The following is a 17,942-nucleotide window of genomic DNA, read 5'->3' as shown; positions in this document are numbered from 1 at the left end:
CTGGCATGGCTCAATAGTTGAGCATTGACCTATGAACCAGGAGATTATGGTTTGATTCCCAGTCAGAGCACATGCCCAAATTGCAGGCTCGATCCCCAGTGTGGGGCATGCAGGAGGCAGCCAATCAAAGATTCTCCTCAACATTGATATTTCTATCTCTCTCTTCCTTTTCCTTCCTCTCTGAAATCAATAAAAGTATATTTAAATAAAAATAAAATAAAAGCCATGAACTTTTTTTTTTTTTTTAGTTCAGGACAGTCATATTCTGTTATAATGTATTTGATTACTACTTTTATTTCATTTGCCCTTGGTTTTCCCATTCGGGCATATATGTAATTTCTTGGTAATGGCACAATGGTAGCTATTTAAATATAAGTTACACAACTATTGGGATTCAGACACATTGGACCTTGTTTAACAAAGTGGATAAGGAATAACGTTCAACAAATATTACTTAATACTTATGACAAGTGAGATGATGCCAGTCTTTCTTTGGTGACTAAAAAAGTATTTAGGAAGTACTAAGTATATAATTTCTGAGGCTGTATTATGGGTTAAACTGTTTATATCCAAACCTCATATACTACATCTGAAACCCAAGTATCTCAGAATGTGACCGTATTTGTAAATAGGTAGTTGCAGAGGTTATTAGTTTATATGAGGTCATGCTAATATAAGGGTGGTCCTCAATCCAATATAACTGATAGGTATCCTTGTAAAAAGGGGAGATTTAGACACAGACACAAACAGGTACAGAGTCACGTGAAGATAAAGCCAGAGATCAGGGTGATACATTTGCAAGGCAAGTAACACTCATAACTGTCAATAAACAAACTATCAGAAACCAGAGGAGACACATGGTACAAATTCTTCCTCATACCCCTCAGAAAGAAACAATCCTGCCAACCCCTTGATATACAACTTTTAGCCTCCAGAACTATGAAACAATACGTTTCTGTTGTTTAAGCCACCCAGTTAATGGCACCACTTTTATGGCAGTCCTAGGAAACTAACAGAGGCTCCTCTTACTTCTAAAATTTAGAAATTAGATATATTTTATTGACAAGTTCAAAAATGTATCACAAACAATGTTATAAAATGCACATACAATTCAAGTCAGTGTACAAACCTGTAGTTCAGTAAGAACTGTTTTATGCCTCTTATTACATTCGATCTTTTCCACTCGTGTTTTCAATTCTGCCAAAGTCTTATCAAACACAGCACACTGCAGGGCACGCAATTTTTCTTCCAGCAACCACTGTACAACCTAAAAAAATACATATTCCTTTGTTACAGCAAAGAAGGCATTTCAGCAAGCACTGAACAGTAAATATTCCTAAGTACTATGTAAAACTAGGTTAATGAAAAAACTAGGCTGGAATCCATAACACAATGGATGCCCTGAAATCCTCCCCTTCTACATATATATCTACTGAAAAAGAATATATACAAAAAGAAGAAAATTTCCAGAGGGTGAAATTTAAAAATAATTTGAAATTGAAGTTTTAATATTTTCTTCCCATACACTCAATCTAATTTACAGGAAACAAATTAAAAAACAAGATTTTTACATTTCTAATCTGTTCCAGATATTTTTGTGAGATACTTACAGTGCACTATAAAATTCCTATAAAATATTTCTAAATGTGTACTCACAATTTCCATTTTTATCCCATTATGGACCCATAACAAAGAATAAAAATGGTACATGTCCATGGATTATACTTGAATGACATTGTTCAAGAGGAGTAAACTCTCAATACACATAAAAGTTTTCAAAATTCTTTCACAGAGATATCTTTATCTTTCTAACAACTCTATAAGAAATACTAAATAAACATTATTTATCTTCATATGACAAATTAAAAAGAAACTGGAAGAAAAAAATCTACTTTACTTACTGCCTCACTATTCCTTTTCCTAGTATGGATATTTATATTTATCTTAGTGGAAGAATATTGGTCTAAAAACTAATTTATTTATAATTTTATCATTAAATTGATAACTTGAAAAATTAATTTCACCTGAGTTGCATATTCCTCTCTTAAAAAGGAATTTGTCATAAGCATGGGTGAAAAAATTTTGAAAAAATATTAAATAATGCATATTTTCAGTTCTATGTATAGTTTAGTAGATTGTGGGGATGTCAATATCTGTAGTTTACTCTCTCTCCCTAGTCCTTGGAAAGCCTTGTCTCTACCATTTTTAATACTAAGTCTAAAGTACACAACAAAAATTTAGAATGTAGGAACTTACAACCATGAAACCAGCTTGTTATAAAGATAAAAGTAGTAACATAAGACTGTTTCTATTACAATTAAGTTCAATTATAACAGAAAAAATAAAACCTGAAAACGTTCAGTTTTGTTACTGAAGTAAATAAAAGACATCAAGTCTCTCTTCCAACTTGACAATTACTACCATATCTAAAATAAAATATGTAGCTTTAAAAAGAGAAATATTAAAATTAAATTATTAAAGATAATAAGCTCAACCACTTTTAAGTTCTCTTTTTCTGTGACCTGAATATTTCAGTAAAAAACAAATTTTTTTTTCAAAAACCTAGAAAAATAAACATGTTGGTGCTTTTTACTTAATAGGATTTTCAATTTATAATCTATAACACCTTTTGTAGCTTCTGATTAATATCTCCTTTGGCTGTAATCTTTACTTGAAATTCTGCCTCATATTCTTCTTCCATATATCGACGGCGTTTGGACTGTACATTGTCCATGTCCTCAGATTTAGAACGTTTTCTTCTGGAATATTCAACTGAGGACAAAAAGCATAATGATCTGTCAGGTGTTTTTTATTAAATACCTTAATGCCAATTCTCCATCCTCAGCAAAATATTATTTCTAGCTATCACAATAGCATTGTCAATCAATTATTTTATGAATTACTTTTGAGATCAGAAAAACAGACAGGTAGCTTTTAGCTTTCAACTTGAAATGATTTTCTTATTTTTTTTTAATATATTTTATTGATTTTGTGCAGAGAGGAAGGGAGAGAGATAGTTAGAAACATCGATGAGAGAGAGTCATTGATCAGCTGCCTCTTGCACACCCCCTACTGGGGATATGCCTGCAACCAAGGTACATGCCCTTGACCAGAATCGAACCCGGGACCTTTCAGTCCCCAAGCCGACGCTCTATCCATTGAGCCAAACCAGTTTCGGCTGAAATGATTTTCAATATGCTAAATAAGAATTTCCTATAGGTTAAGCAATGTGTACTGTAAATACAGAATATCTTATCATTGAAATCTTTCTATTAAAATGGAGAATCACTTAAAAATGTGAATATGAAATGAGAGGAAATAATCTCATACTGATTCCCATTGCTAAATATTATAGTGATCACTAATCCTCTGAAAACATACAGTATTCAGTCTCATGTCACAGATTTTTAACAACTGTGCACAGCTCTATTTAACTCTTCCTTTTCAGTAAATATTTCCCACAATAAATCTAGAAAAAACTCCTACTTATACATCAGCCTCAGGCAAATAACATGATATTATTCTTTTTTTTTAAAAAAATAATGGTCATTCTTAACATATCACAATGAATTTCAAATATGTAAAAATAATAAAATTAATGACAATTATAAAAGTATATTTGGTAAAGAATATTCAAAGATCTTCACTTAGAAAATTTCTATTTCAAATAGTGCTAATATTCATGAGCTCATAAGCAAAATTTAACTGGTTTATTTTTCAATATATAAAAAGTGACCCCTGATCAGGTGGCTCAATTGGTTAGAGTGTCACCCCGTATTCCAAATAGTTTTGTGTTCAATTCCCAGTCAAGGCACCTGCTTAGGCTGCAGGTTCAATCCCCCATCAGGGTGCTCCTGGGAGGCAGACTATAAATGTTTATCTCTCACATTGATGTTTCTCTTTCTCTTTCTCTTACTCTTTCTCTTTCTCTCCCCCCACATGCCTTACTCTCTCTAAAAATCAATAAAAACATAACCTTGGGTGAGGATTTTTAAAAATCAAGTGAAAATACTAAAATCTTTACACTTATTAAAGGCAAATGCCCTTATGTGACCACACCTATCCCTCTCCACTTTACTCTCTATCCATATCTACATGCCTATTTTAAAAATCCAGTTATACTCTATGACTTCACTTATAATCAGAACTTAAAATCATACACAGAGAGCAGTATGACGGGACAGGCACAGAACCCAGGTTTCCTGACTTTTAGTCCAATGATCTTCCTATAAACTTAATGATACTTAGTCCCATCATTTCCCATGAAGTTTTAGAGCCTTAAGCAGACCGAGACACTAATATCACCCTCAGAAAAAAATCTTTATAGTCCCATGCTTTAAACATGAATCTAAAACAATTTCTCTCAAGATATTCAGACAGTACCTTAAAATTAAGCTTAAATCTTTCTTATGAAACAAGAAAAGTATAAATAAAATAAAACACTGAAGTTTATAAAGTAATTAATCCTTTCAAAGATCTTTAGCCATCAACAAAACGACTTCACGGTGGCTTACTTAAATTGCAAAATTTCATAATCATCTCATGGACATAAAAGTATAGTCCACAGTCTTCAAACTAGAATGAATGATTTACTATTTTTCAAATCAGTTCAGTTTTTTTATACATACTTACTTTTCTTAGACGGTCTTTCATCTTCATGTATTATTTGCTCTTCTTTGTCTAATTTCCTGTTCTTTTCATTATTTTGTATCTCTGGGACAAAAAAGAGAACAGGAAACATTACTTCCATTAGAATTCATAACAGCACATAATAATTTACACTCCTGGTATAAATATCCAGTTAATAATTATTTATGAAATCAATCTCAAGATATGAAATATTAGAATTAAAAGGGAGCATGAACTGGTAGAAATGAATGACCAAGTCCACTTTCAAGTATTCCTACAAATACATAATAATCTCTTAACATGGACAAAAATTAATAGTACAGAGTTTTTAAAATAAATACTCTTACTTAGTAATTTACTGTCAGCCAGATTACTAAAATGTGTTAAGAACTACCATAAAGGAGTTTGACTCCTTACATTTAATTAATAAAACTAAAACAGGGATTGTGACTATTACAAACCACTGGCAAACTACGGCCTAAACACCTAATTATTTTGGCCAGATTGAACCATTGTTATTCAATGGTTATGGGACAGTTCATAAAAGAGAAATGGAAAAGCTACCCTAAAAATAATGATCATTTTACTTAAAAGTAATAGCTACTTTGATACCAGTCCCAACTGCAAGCTAGGTGCTTAACATATATTATTTCATAACCTCAATATAATCTTATACTATAAATAGTATTTTTGTCATCATACAAATGAGAAAAGTAAAAATTCAGCTAAATTATTTTCACTAGAGGCATCTAAAGTACAACAATTAAAGAATGCTACCCAAAAATATTTCTAAAAGTATCCACACAATTGCACTGCTATAACGAAATCCCAGAAGTACCACAAATAGTCTTTGGCCAATCTGAACATTTCTAGCAATGGTAGTGTCATTCACGAAAGAATATTAAAAGAAATCAGATGTTAATGGGAAAATTAATTGTAAAATGTCATTTGTAACATTTGAAGCAAATAAACTAGTAGGTTTTTATATTATAGGTTATGTGGTTGCTAAGTGATAGCAAGAACAATTCCTAGGACTTTGATCAAGTATATACTGACTTGAAATTGTTGTCTCATAGTGTTATCTTATCTCTCTCCTAAACATAAATACATTAAAGGCAAGGGGCATATTTTCTTCTTACTTTAACTCCCTAAGCACTTCACACAATGCCAATCAGAGTGGATACTTTGTAATTCTGAATTCTGTGAAGTAAAGAATTTTTTTAAAAATATATTTTATTGATTTTGTACAGAGAGGAAGGGAGAAAGATAGAGAGTTAGAAACATCGATGAGAGAGAATCATCAATCAGCTGCCTCTTGCACACCCCCTACTGGGGATATGCCCGCAACCAAGGTACATGCCCCCGACCAGAATCGAACCCGGGACCCTTCAGTCCCCAAGCCAACGCTCTATCCATTGAGCCAAACCGGTCCCTGAAGTTAAGAATTTATCAAGTTAAGAGATCATTCTAGCCATCATCATTCTCAACTTTCTCTGCAACTAGAAGAAATATAGATCTTTATGAGAATGTTTTATTTAAGTTTATTAAAGCTAATCAAAAAAATTTTAATGTAAATAATATACTAACCTGGAGAGCATGACTCATTTTGTGACATAGCTTCAGACTCATCTTTTTCACCTGAAATATCCTCTTCATCAGAGAGGACCAAAAAGGCTTCTTTTGGCAAACTCTCACTACTTTCTTGTTTAGATGGTGAACCAAAAGAACTTTCCATCTTCTCTTCCAAATCTGGATTTGTTTCATCAATTGGAAGAAGACAAGTTTTAGAAAAGCAAGTAAGTTCATCTTCAGCAGGTGCAAGCTTTTCCAAAATAGGAATAATTTCATCTGTCTCCATAGAATCTGTATTTTCTAATATATTCTCATTTTTGTCATCTTTTAAAACATTTTCACTAATGGTTTCTGCAAGGTCTGTAGAATTTTCACCGTCATTCTTTTCACTTTGGTCAATTTCCATACTGCTAGATATATCCTCCTCTCCAGAAACAGGTTCTGTGACAGCATCTTCCTCTACCTTTTCATTTTCAGGAGGTGGAGCTGAACAAACAATTGTATCACCTGCTTCTAGAATTTCTTCAGCAGCAGCAGTATCACTATCAACTTTTTTACTCTCATCAAATGAGAACATTTCATCTAACTTTTCATCATCCCCATTTTGTTCAAGAAAATCATCACCTTTATTGCTACTAGGTTCTGTACTGTCAGTGTCAGGAATTGGCACACAATCTGGTACAGAACTTGGTTCAAAAGTGGAATCAAAGGCTGATTCAGAAGTTGGTTTATCAGGAGATGGTTCATCAGAGATCAGATCACCAGAGGCCAGATCACCAGAGACCTGATCACCAGAGGTCAGATCATCGCAGGCCGGACCAGAAGCCAGATCACCAGAAGCTGCATCATCAGAAGCCAGTGTTCCAGAGGCTAGATCATCAAAAGCTGAATTATCAGAGACTGGATCATTGGAAACCAGTTCACCAGGAACTGGTTCACTGGAGACCGGTTCACCAGAGACTGGCTCCCCGGACATCAGTTCACCAGAGACCAGCTCAATGGAGTGTTGACCTGCAGCCATATCTAAGTTTTCAGTAAAGACCCGCTTATCAGAGACCGTTTCACCAGAGGCAGGATCACCAGAGGCAGGCTCATCAGAGGTTGGAACACCAGAAGTGGCATCACTAGAGGTGGGATCACTAGAGGTGGGATCACTAGAGGTGGGATCATCAGAGACCATATCTCCAGAGTTTGGCAGATCTCCAATAACCAAATCACCTAAAGGTGGATCACCAGGAGCAGGTTCAGTGGTCACTTTAGAGTTTAGTTCAGAAGTTTTACTACTAGGAGACAAAGATTCATGCTTTAAATCATCATCCTGATTGTTTTTTACATTAACATTTAAAATACAAGGTGTTTCTTTCCATTCTGATTTACTTTTCTCAGGATTAAAACAAAGTTCTTCAAGGCCATTCACCTCATCCTTGTCATTAATATAATCCATATTCTCCAAAGGTGAGGTTGGGTCCACATCTCCATTTTCATGATTGCCATTTAAAAGCTTGACATCAGTTTTCAAGAGTTCTTCTTTGACCTTGTACACTGCATCCAGTTGTTGACGATCACTCACTCTCATTGTTTTTCGAGCCTTAAAGACTTTTTTCTGTGGTTCTTCTATACTATCCATTTTGAATCTTTAAAAAGAGAGAGACAGAGTTTAATAATTGAAACAAGAGAACCAAGATGGCGTAGGTAAACGCCAGTACTCGCCGCCTCCCATAACCACATTAAAATTACAACTAAAATACAGAATCACTATCATTCAGAATTGCCTGAAATCTGCTTGAATGGAAGTTCTAGAACTAGAGAAGTAAAAAAGAATGTACATCGAGACCAGTAGGAGGAGCGGAGGTATGGTCCGGGCTGGTCCAACATCCACATGTGACACTTTTGTCATCAGAGAGATATCTAGAAGTGGAGGTCTCCTGTGAGGAGCAAGGGGTCCCAGCCCAGGGTTGCAGGGCTAGAAAGAAAGTCTTTGTAACTTTTGGCTATACATACCAACAGGGAATGTGGTTGCATGATACGGAGGCTGCTGGAGACCCAGGCAGTTCCTCTTAAAGGGCTAGCACACAAACTCGCTACCTCTGAGGACCAGCACTAACATAAGGCTTGGGGGAACCCAGAGGAACTGGATTGTCTGGCATAAGAGCAACAACTTGGGGGGCAGCTTTCTCCCAAACAGGGGTGCTTGCAGGGTCATTGTTCCCATGCTGACCTCATTCGTCACAGGGTTGACTGGCAGCCATATCTGAGTTTCCATCCTGTTCACAGGCTCACACTGTTCACTCCATCCTGGTAATTCCCTGAGACCCCACACCATCAAATTGCAGCCTTACTCAAGCTGTTTACAGAGGCTTTTCCATATAAGTGGCCTGCCCTGGCTAGGCCTCAGACTTAGCTAAATCTCTCAAACAAGCATCAGCAGGCGTCAGCGTGCCACCAACCTATCAATAAGAGGCCTAAGACCCAACACTAGCAGCAGCTTTCCTTGCTTCACAGTTTGGCCTTGCCTGGGTACTTCCAAGCCCACCACAAGTAGCAGCCATTGGCATATCACTCTGTAGTTCCTGACAGGTAGCCCCAGGCAGTGGCTAATTTTGCAAATCCCTGGAGGTCCCAGTAGACAGCTTCAGATTTCACCAGATTATAATTTTATACATCCATGAGCAACAAACTCAAGGGGCAGATTCAATGAGCACCAAAGCCCCACTGAAGCAAGTCCTGCTCCATAGGAGTGTCCCATACACAGCAGCTCTTCTGGTGTAGTCACAGCTGATCCTCACAGCCAGTTGGCCTGGAGGTCAACTCCTCCCAGTGATGACAACAGCAATCAAGGCTCAACTACAAAAAAGACTGTGCACACAGCCCACATATGGGCACACCTAGAGTGCCCAGCTCAGTTGACAAGGAAGGCTAAATCACTGGGTCTTACAGGACACCTACTACAAAAGGATACTCTACCAATTCCTAGAGACATAGCAGCTCTAGCTAATTGAGAGTAACAAACATAGGGAAGCAGCTAAAATGTGGAGACAAAGAAATATGTTACAAATGAAAGAATAGAAGAAATCTTCAGAAAAAGAACTAAATGAAATGGAAGCAAGCAAACTACTAGATACAGAGTTCAAAACAATGCTTATAAAGATGCTCAAGGATCTTCATAAGAACTTCAAAGACATGAAAAAGGATCAGTCAGAAATTAAGCATATTCTAACTAAAATAAAGAATAATGTACAGAGATTCAACAGTAGAGGATGCCAAGAATCAAGTCAGCGATTTTAAATAAGAGGAAGCAAAAAAACACCCAAATCAGAAGACCAATAAGAAGAAGAAAAAATCCAAAAATATGAAGATAGTGTAAGGAGCTTCTGGGACAACTTCAAACATAGTAAAATTTGAATTATGGTGATGCCAGAAGGAGAAGAGATAGCAAGATATTGAAACTTATTTGAAGAAATGACAGAAAATTTCCCTTGGTGAAAGAAAGACTTACAAATCCAGGAAGCACAAAGTCCCAAACAAGAGGAACCCAAAGAGGACCACACCAAGACATACAATAACTAAAATGCCAAAGGTTATATACAAAGAGAAAATTGTAAAGAGATTCAATCTTAAACAGCAAGAGAAATGCAGTTAGTTACCTACAAGACAGCACCCATATGAATATCAGCTGATTTCTCAATAGAAACGTTACAGGCCAGAAGAGAGTAACAAGAAATATTCAGTGATGAAAAGCAGGGACTTGCAACCAAGATTACTTTACCCAGCAAATCTATCATTTAGAATTGATAAAGAACTTCACAGACAAGAAAATGCTAAGGGATTCATCATCACCAAACCAGTAATTCACGAAATATTGAAGGGTATTCTTTACGAAGAGGAGAAAGAACAAGAACAAAAATATGAACAATAAAATGGCAATAAATACATACCTATCAACAACTGAATCTGAAACTCAAAATAGACAAACAAGGAGTCAAATTAACAAAATAAGCTAATAGAATAGAACCAGAGGCACGTAAACATTAAACCTAACTGATGAATCTCAGAGAGAAGGAGGTGAGGCAGGGTGGTTGTGGAGGAGATTAACCAAAGAATTTATATGCATTATCTATGGACATAGACAATACCGTGGTGAGGTGTGTGGCAGAGCAGCAACCAGGTTGAGCAGGGCAGTGGAGGGGAGAAGGGGAAGGAGGAAGATGTCTGTAATACTCTCAACAATAATTTTTTTTTAATTGAAACAGAAGCCACCTAATTATAGACTCACTGCAAATAGATCTTATAAGCAAGCATCACTTCATGTACTTTTGAAATAATGATCTAAAGAAAGCATAATAATCCTTGCTTGCATATTAATTTTTATATTTATTAGACTTATGTATTATAACATTGAGAAGATGTACAGTCCACAAAAGATCAATTACTGGAAGTATTAGAAAAAAGTTGACTAACTTCTAATTTTCATTCTCAGTAAGCTAGTGGGTTTAGAAAGTCTGATGGTAAATATAAGCTTAAGAAAGTAGATGAAAGTAAAAAAGTAGACGGAGAAAGAAAAAGAAAAGTGAAAGAGAGTGAAAACAATAGGGGAATGGGGAAGAGGTACAGAGATAAAGGACAATGGAAGAAATTTTAAGAAACACATAAGATTGTATTGTGTTTACAACCAAGCAGATCTAGATTAAGAGAACTAAATATATAGCAATAAGAGACTGTCAAGAAACTGAAAAGGCAACTCATACAATAGAGGGAAATATCTGCAAATCATATATTTGCAAATAATGTATCTGATAATATAACTTGCATCTAAAAAATTCAAAATGCTGTTATAGCTGAATAACAAAAATTTTTAAGTGAGCAAAGGACTCAAATTGACAGTGCTCTAAAAGATATGCAAATAGCCAATAAGGCAATATAAAATAAGGAATATTAAAAGAGGCTTAACATCATTAGTTAACAGAGAAATGCAAATGAAAACAATCCTATATAATATTGTATAAAGCCCAATATAAAAATTGTTCAACCAGAAGTTTGACCACTCACTATGACGTGCGCTGACCACCAGGGGGCAATATGGAACATGGCAGGTATCAGTGACTCAGTGCTGGCAGCAGGTGGAAGTGGAGGCAATGTCAGCCCCAATGGGCCCCGACGAGAGAGGGACTATGGCAGGATGGTGGAGCAGGTGAGCAAGAGGCACCAGGCCAAGGTGGGTGCAAGCAGGGGCCCAATCACCCCACAGACAGCAACCAGCAATGGCAGTGAGGGGCGGGACTGCTGCCTGACTCCTAAGCACAGAAGGAACCCCGATCGATCGACTCACATATGGTGACCAGCAGTCAGTTCCTGGGCTGGGCTGGGTGGCAGTGACCAACCTCCCTTGGTACCCAGGTGGGGGGCTGCAACCTCTCGCCAGCTACCTGGGGGCGGGGGTGAAGGGGACAGAGGTTCGGTGAGAACCCAACGTGTCTGCTGAGCTTGCTCTCACTCCCCTTGTTACTCTTCCCTGGGATACTAGGGTTCATGCCCCAGGGAAGCCCCCTGGCTCAGGTGCCAGGTGCCCATGAGGAGCCCTCCCCACACTCACGTAGCACCTTCTAGGTGAGCCGGGCCACAGCCAGGACTAAAGAGGCTGGTCGGACTCCCCATGGGTTTGCACAAGAGCCAGGCTGTGAGACTGGCCGGGAGAGAGCATGCTGTCTGCCCGGTTTCCATGCAGTGCCACTGGGTGGCCCAGAGGCCCACGCTGTGCCCCAGCCTGCAGCATCCGGTTGCACTCACCACATCTCTACGTGAGGACTCAAGCATCGTGACTCAGGCGGAGGAGGGGAGTGTGGGGGCCCAGAGGCCCAGGTGCTGCCCATGGCCCAGAGGTCAGCTGCCATGGAGACCTGCCCTTCTATGCCACATGCTCACGCTTCGATCACAGGCCTGGCCTAGGGATGTACCCGTGCACAAATGTCATACACCAGGCCTCGTCTGTATAAATAAAAGGCTAAGTAACCAACGGTGTATTAATCCGATACATATGACACGCACTGGCAATTTAAAAATAAATGTTGATTTGTGCATGCACAATACATATAAAGCTCTCCTTTATGCCAATCATACACGTGTGTTTTGATCTGTCACTGTCGATCATGAATTTGGTTGTTTTTGTTGACATTATAATTAAAGTTGTAAATACTTCATCACAAGGGAAATTAGTAAAGCACTCTGAAAGTATTTTTACTGTTAATGTCATATACAGGGAGATAGTAGAATAAATTTTATCAATTTATGTCATTATTTTTATTAATGTTGTTTTTACATCATGTTTTTGTTTTTACGTCATGTCTTTGTTGTTATTTATTGATCAATTTATATATTATTTTTTCATGTGCATTTTAACAATTTTCTTTCATCTCTAACACTTCTATTATAGAGAAAGAGCCAATAGTGATATTAAAATATTTCTACTAATAAATTTCCTTTCAATGTGCACAAATCCGTGCACTTGGCCACTAGTAGTGACTACAATTAAAGAGAAAAACAGGATGTGGACAAATTGGAACTCTCACACAATGGTTATGAACTGTCACACAAAGTTGTAAGATGGTAGAGCTGGCTTAGAAAACAGTCTGGCAGTTCTTCAACAGGTTAAACATTAAACATTATTTTTCGATCATTCCATTTTTTAAAGTATTATGTAAAGCTATAAACTTCCCCTTAAGCACTGCTTTAGCTACATCCCACATTTTTATGTGTTATATTTTCATTGTTGTTTCATTACAGTATATTCTAATTTCTATTATAACTTCTTTCATCGGTTATTTAGAAGTATATTCCTTTAAAAAGTAACACATTATGATCATGTGAAGCTCATTAAAAAATACAAGGTTGTTTTCATATTCAAAAATCAAGCAGTACAGATTACAAGTGAGTCATAAAGCATTATGTCTTTTTTTTCAGGCCCAACCAAGGTGTTCACTTGATAAAAATTAGAGCCCTAAGCCCTAATATCTTGAGAATGTGACCTTATTTGGAAGAGGGTCTTTGCAGAGATAATCAAAATAATGTCATTAGAATAGGTCCTAATCCAATAGGACTGGTACAGAGACACACATAGCAAGAACACCATGAGATGATTAGTTAGGCTGCCACAAGCCACAACTAGAAGAAAGGTATGGAACAGATTCTTCCTTAGCTCCTTCAGAGAGAATGTGGCACTGCTAACAACCTTGATTTTACAATTTTAGTCTCTAAAATTGTGAGACACTAAATTTCTGTTACTGAAGGAGGGAAAAGCAATGTGATTCATCACATAAACAGAATAGAAGGTGAAATAAAAGATCTCAACAGATAGAGAATATACATTCATTTGACAAAATTCAACACTGACTCATAATTACTCTCTCAGAAAACTTAATAGAAGGAAACAACTCAAATATTATATAATGAAGGATATCTATAAAAAAATAACTACAGAAATCATACTTAATTGTGTAATAAGAACTGAACCAAAACAAGAATGCTCCAGCCAGTCCAGTAAGGCAAGCAAAAAAGGGCAATAGATTTGGTCCCAGAGAAAAACAGTCACCAGTCTATACTGGAATTAAATAAAAGTCCTTTAAGGACTAAAATGTAAGGGAGCAAGAACACTTGCTTTGGCTGGAGAAGGGAATAAAGCAGCCTCTGAGGTATCGGAACTTATCTGAGGCTCACAGGAAGACCTTAATGTTATTATAAACTGACTTGATGCTTACGACTAAGTCATATTGTTCTGTTGGACATAAAACCATCACTACATTCAAATTAGGTAAGGTCACAAGGCAACCTATAAAACATCAACCATCTCCCTCTTAAGCTACTTCTTTATCAACTGCAGTTTTACCCTCATTGTAGCCTCTCCTCACTATAGAAAAGACTTATTGAGATATCCAAGCACAGAACAGCCCCACTTCTGACAGCACCCAATCCAGAGTGAGGTTCTAGTTCCTCAAACCTTCCCCAAAATAACCCAACCTATGACAGAATCCTATACTATTAGATTTTCTTCTAACACTCTCTTACTAATGTGCCTCACAGTTTCCCCTGGTGAGCATTCTCTGTCACTGCAACAAATAATAAACCCACTTGTTCAATTACAGGTATGTTCCTGGTGTCCCATTGTTCCCTTTAATTGCAAGTCATAAAACAATGGCCTAGCCTGTTTGCTGGAGGTCAGTATAGCTTGAGAATCTACCACTTGTCATAGTACTTCTAGATTGTGATACATTATGCATTTGTTCTGTCAAATTAAGAAAATTACTTATATATTTCTTAGTCTTGCTAGCCTTGTAATTTAAATTATGGAACTAAGCAAAACTATTAAAAGAAGTATCTTGAAACTAAGCAGAAACTTCAATGCAAAATTATTATAGGCACTATTTTAAGGATTATTAATTGCAGTCTAAAATTTAAATTTCAAGTTTTTCCCCACCCACTATCCATATTCCAAACTCATGCTAAATGAAAAATTTTTTGTAAAGATGATACATTGCAAATTTTGTAGTCACTTTTCTCTGCTGATTACAAAGATACAAAAGAATTACATTTATTATAGAAGTTTAATTATCCTTTAAATATTTTCAAATAATGAATGGCAATTCTTTTGGACTTTGACCTCATAATATCCACATTTTTTAGCTGTTATATGAATAGTTGGCAATTATTACCAGTTGCATTAAAAGCAAGCATTCCTCTAAAAAAGTTTATTTTTATAATTTTTAGTAACCCCATTAATAACATAGGTTATATAGACAGAAACATGGATTTGACCTCCAATTCTCCTATGTACTTACATGACATAGGGTAAGTTAACTAACATTTCCATTTTTAGTTTCAGCTACCTTAAAAAGGGAATATCAGTATCTGCAATAGAAGTTGTGGTGATAATTAAATGAGATTCTATATATTAAGCACTTAGAACGTTGTAAGCATTCAAAAAATACTATCATAATTGTCTATGTATATTCAGAATGTTTTAAGGCATAAACTGGATAATCTGAGACAAATTTCTCTTATTTTTATTTTATATATGAATTAGAAAATCCAACATACAAACATCAGCACCAAGTAACATTTAATAAATTGCCACCACCAAATAAAATTTAATAAAAGTAAATACAATCCAAGCAAGTTGGTTTTATCTACAAAATTGCCATTCAATTCAAAAATAATAAAGTACAGTACAGAATAACTACCATCTATAGCCACAAGGGAGCACTCTACAGCCATTTACCAGATACTTCATGGGTTCTAAGTACAATGAAAAACAGACAAAGCAATTAGGAAGTAGCATGAACAACCAGTTCAAACTAGTTCAGCCAAATCCATGCAAACCAATCAGCATGTTTTTAAAAATCTATTTTGCATAAGCAAAATATATTTAAGAAAGACGCACATTAGAAAAGGGTGTGTTATCTGCAAATAAGTTTCCATGGCTGTATTACTGGAACAAAAGATTTTTAAGGATCATTTTAAGTACCGTCATCTGTAACTGAGATGTTATACACAAAACAATTCTATAAAAGAAATACTACTTTTTTTTTTGGTAGCAACACTAAAATCATGAAGCTCTCACATGCCTGTAATTCATTTTCCCAGAGAAAAAGCATTTATATTTTACAGTAGAAAATGTCTGCCATTTCTAGATGTAAATGTGTAAAAAGTGATGAACTTTCTGCTAAAAACATTCTTTCATGAGGAAGATAGTCAAAAAAAATTTTTAAGGTAAATATATTTTCATAAAGAAAATAGTTTTTAACAATGTTTTTTAATTTTTTAAGTCTTTATATATTTAGATTCAAGAACTCTGGGGAAATACCATCACTAATAAAATATTTTTGTACAGTATTAATAAAAGTTTCACCTTTACCAAAGAAATTTATATTTAAATAACCAAGAAAGGTGTGTTACCTGCAATTAAGTTTCTATATCTTGGAATTATTTTTCAACTTTAGGGTAAATTATTTTTAAGGAAAGCCCAATGAGCCTCTTCTTTAAGTGAAAACATTATTTTCTTCTCTGCTTCATCCCCCTCCACCTACTCCTTTCACTGTACTTTCTAGCAGAGATCACAGCTATGAACCAAGAAAGACAAGTATTTCCAAAAGCTGTTATGTCTTAGCCTACAATCTGTCTGCTCAGAAAGCTCAAAAATTTAAGTGGTTGTTCAAGAGCTGCTCACAAATTCAGCCAATCAGTAACCAGCATTCTGATTCCTGCCCAGCAACAGGAGACAGACAATAAGGTCAGAGAAATAGTTAAAACCTGGACCTGAAATAATTCGGTAAGGTTCTTTTTCTTTGTCTGATATAAGTAATCTAGAACATAACTGCATAAATCCCTAAATACATATAAAAAAAACATTAAATATACCCTTTAAGTAAATAAGATTCACACCTTTAATGCTATTTTAATTTATCTTCCTTTAAATGTCCAGGCATGTTTCCAGAAATACAAATCAAATCCCTACCTGGGGAATGAGTCAAACATGGATATACATAACAAGAACATACTTTTTTACACAACAGGTTAGAATCTGCAAACTTCAAATGTAAATTTCTTTTTTAAAACCAGTCACTATTATTTATAAAACATTTACAACTAAAAATCCAGCGAAACCTTAAACCTAAATAACACAAGATTATTTTCATACCCACCTATTACTATTGCTAAAGATTGCCAATTCCAAAAATCAATAGTATTCTGAACTCAAAGGTTTATTATGGATAGCAATATAATGTTTTGTTGTCTACTGAACTATGGATGTCTATTTCTTAACAACCTACTGTATTGTGTTATAAGTACAATTACTACATCCTTTTCTCCTTAACTGCCTTTCACAGCAGGTTGAAAAAGACTATATGAGCTCTCCCCCTTTGAAAGCAATAAAGCAAATGTGTAGATTACAGAGTAAATAAACCTTCATGTAAATGGAAGAGAATTTTTTCTTATATACAAAATTCTACATTCCTTTAAAAACACAATTGTAGAATAAAAATAGGAAATCCATTCAAAGAATATATTTCTCAACTTCACTACCTATCAAATTTTCTTAATAAACAAATTTTTTAAATCTCATTTTTTTCTCCTTCTGTTACAGATGAACCTTGTCATTTTTCAAAACATACCCAAGAGGGAACTTGCTGCAGCCATACTCTTAGTTTATATAATCTCTCCATAGGCAAAATAAATCAGCAGCTGCTTGAATGCTTCAGTCCTGAGAGACATGAAATTCACTGTCTGATTGGCTCAAAGCAGTAGTTGCCTAAAACCAATCAAATATATGCAGCAGAACCTTGCCCAGCAACAGAGGAAGCAGATGCGGGCAAGTGCTTTTATCAAGAATCCAAATATTGTGAAATGTGAAAAACTTACGTGAACAATGAAACTGAAACGTATTTGTAAAATATCCTCAGTTCATTGTCTGAATAATGCTCTAAAGCAGGATTTTCCTGATTAAATAAGCAAGGTCTATACAACTGCTCTCCAAGCAGCTTAACTGACAAAACAATAGGAAGTTCCAGGACTGTTGGTTCAAAATGCACATACATACAAATAATATATTAACTCAAGGTTATGGATATCTGAAGTACATTTGAAAAAAGAACTTACAAAATGTTGAGCAAAGCCATTTAAATGGATTTGACACTCCTATCTTTGACACAGCACTCCAATTGCATTCATATTATTAACTGACATTAATATAACAT

General features: G+C 35.6%; 1 protein-coding gene across 2 annotated transcripts in view; it reads right to left on the bottom strand.

Moving 5' to 3' along the window:
* Positions 1 to 17,942, bottom strand: part of LOC118729037 (activating transcription factor 7 interacting protein) — a 94,367-nt gene that overhangs the window by 33,547 nt on the left and 42,878 nt on the right. For both annotated transcript variants that reach the window (XM_036456268.2, XM_036456269.2), the window contains exons 2-5: positions 6,217 to 7,835; positions 4,633 to 4,713; positions 2,627 to 2,772; positions 1,130 to 1,267 (exon numbers count right to left, since the gene is read on the bottom strand). In XM_036456268.2, the coding sequence (XP_036312161.1) occupies positions 1,130 to 1,267; positions 2,627 to 2,772; positions 4,633 to 4,713; positions 6,217 to 7,828 (1,977 nt within the window). In that variant the 5' untranslated portion in view covers positions 7,829 to 7,835. The remainder of the gene's footprint in view (positions 1 to 1,129; positions 1,268 to 2,626; positions 2,773 to 4,632; positions 4,714 to 6,216; positions 7,836 to 17,942) is intronic.

This window comes from Pipistrellus kuhlii, unplaced genomic scaffold (assembly GCF_014108245.1).
Source record: "Pipistrellus kuhlii isolate mPipKuh1 unplaced genomic scaffold, mPipKuh1.p scaffold_m20_p_3, whole genome shotgun sequence".
Classification (NCBI taxonomy): domain Eukaryota; kingdom Metazoa; phylum Chordata; class Mammalia; order Chiroptera; family Vespertilionidae; genus Pipistrellus; species Pipistrellus kuhlii.
This window is presented reverse-complemented; position numbering and strand designations above follow the sequence as displayed.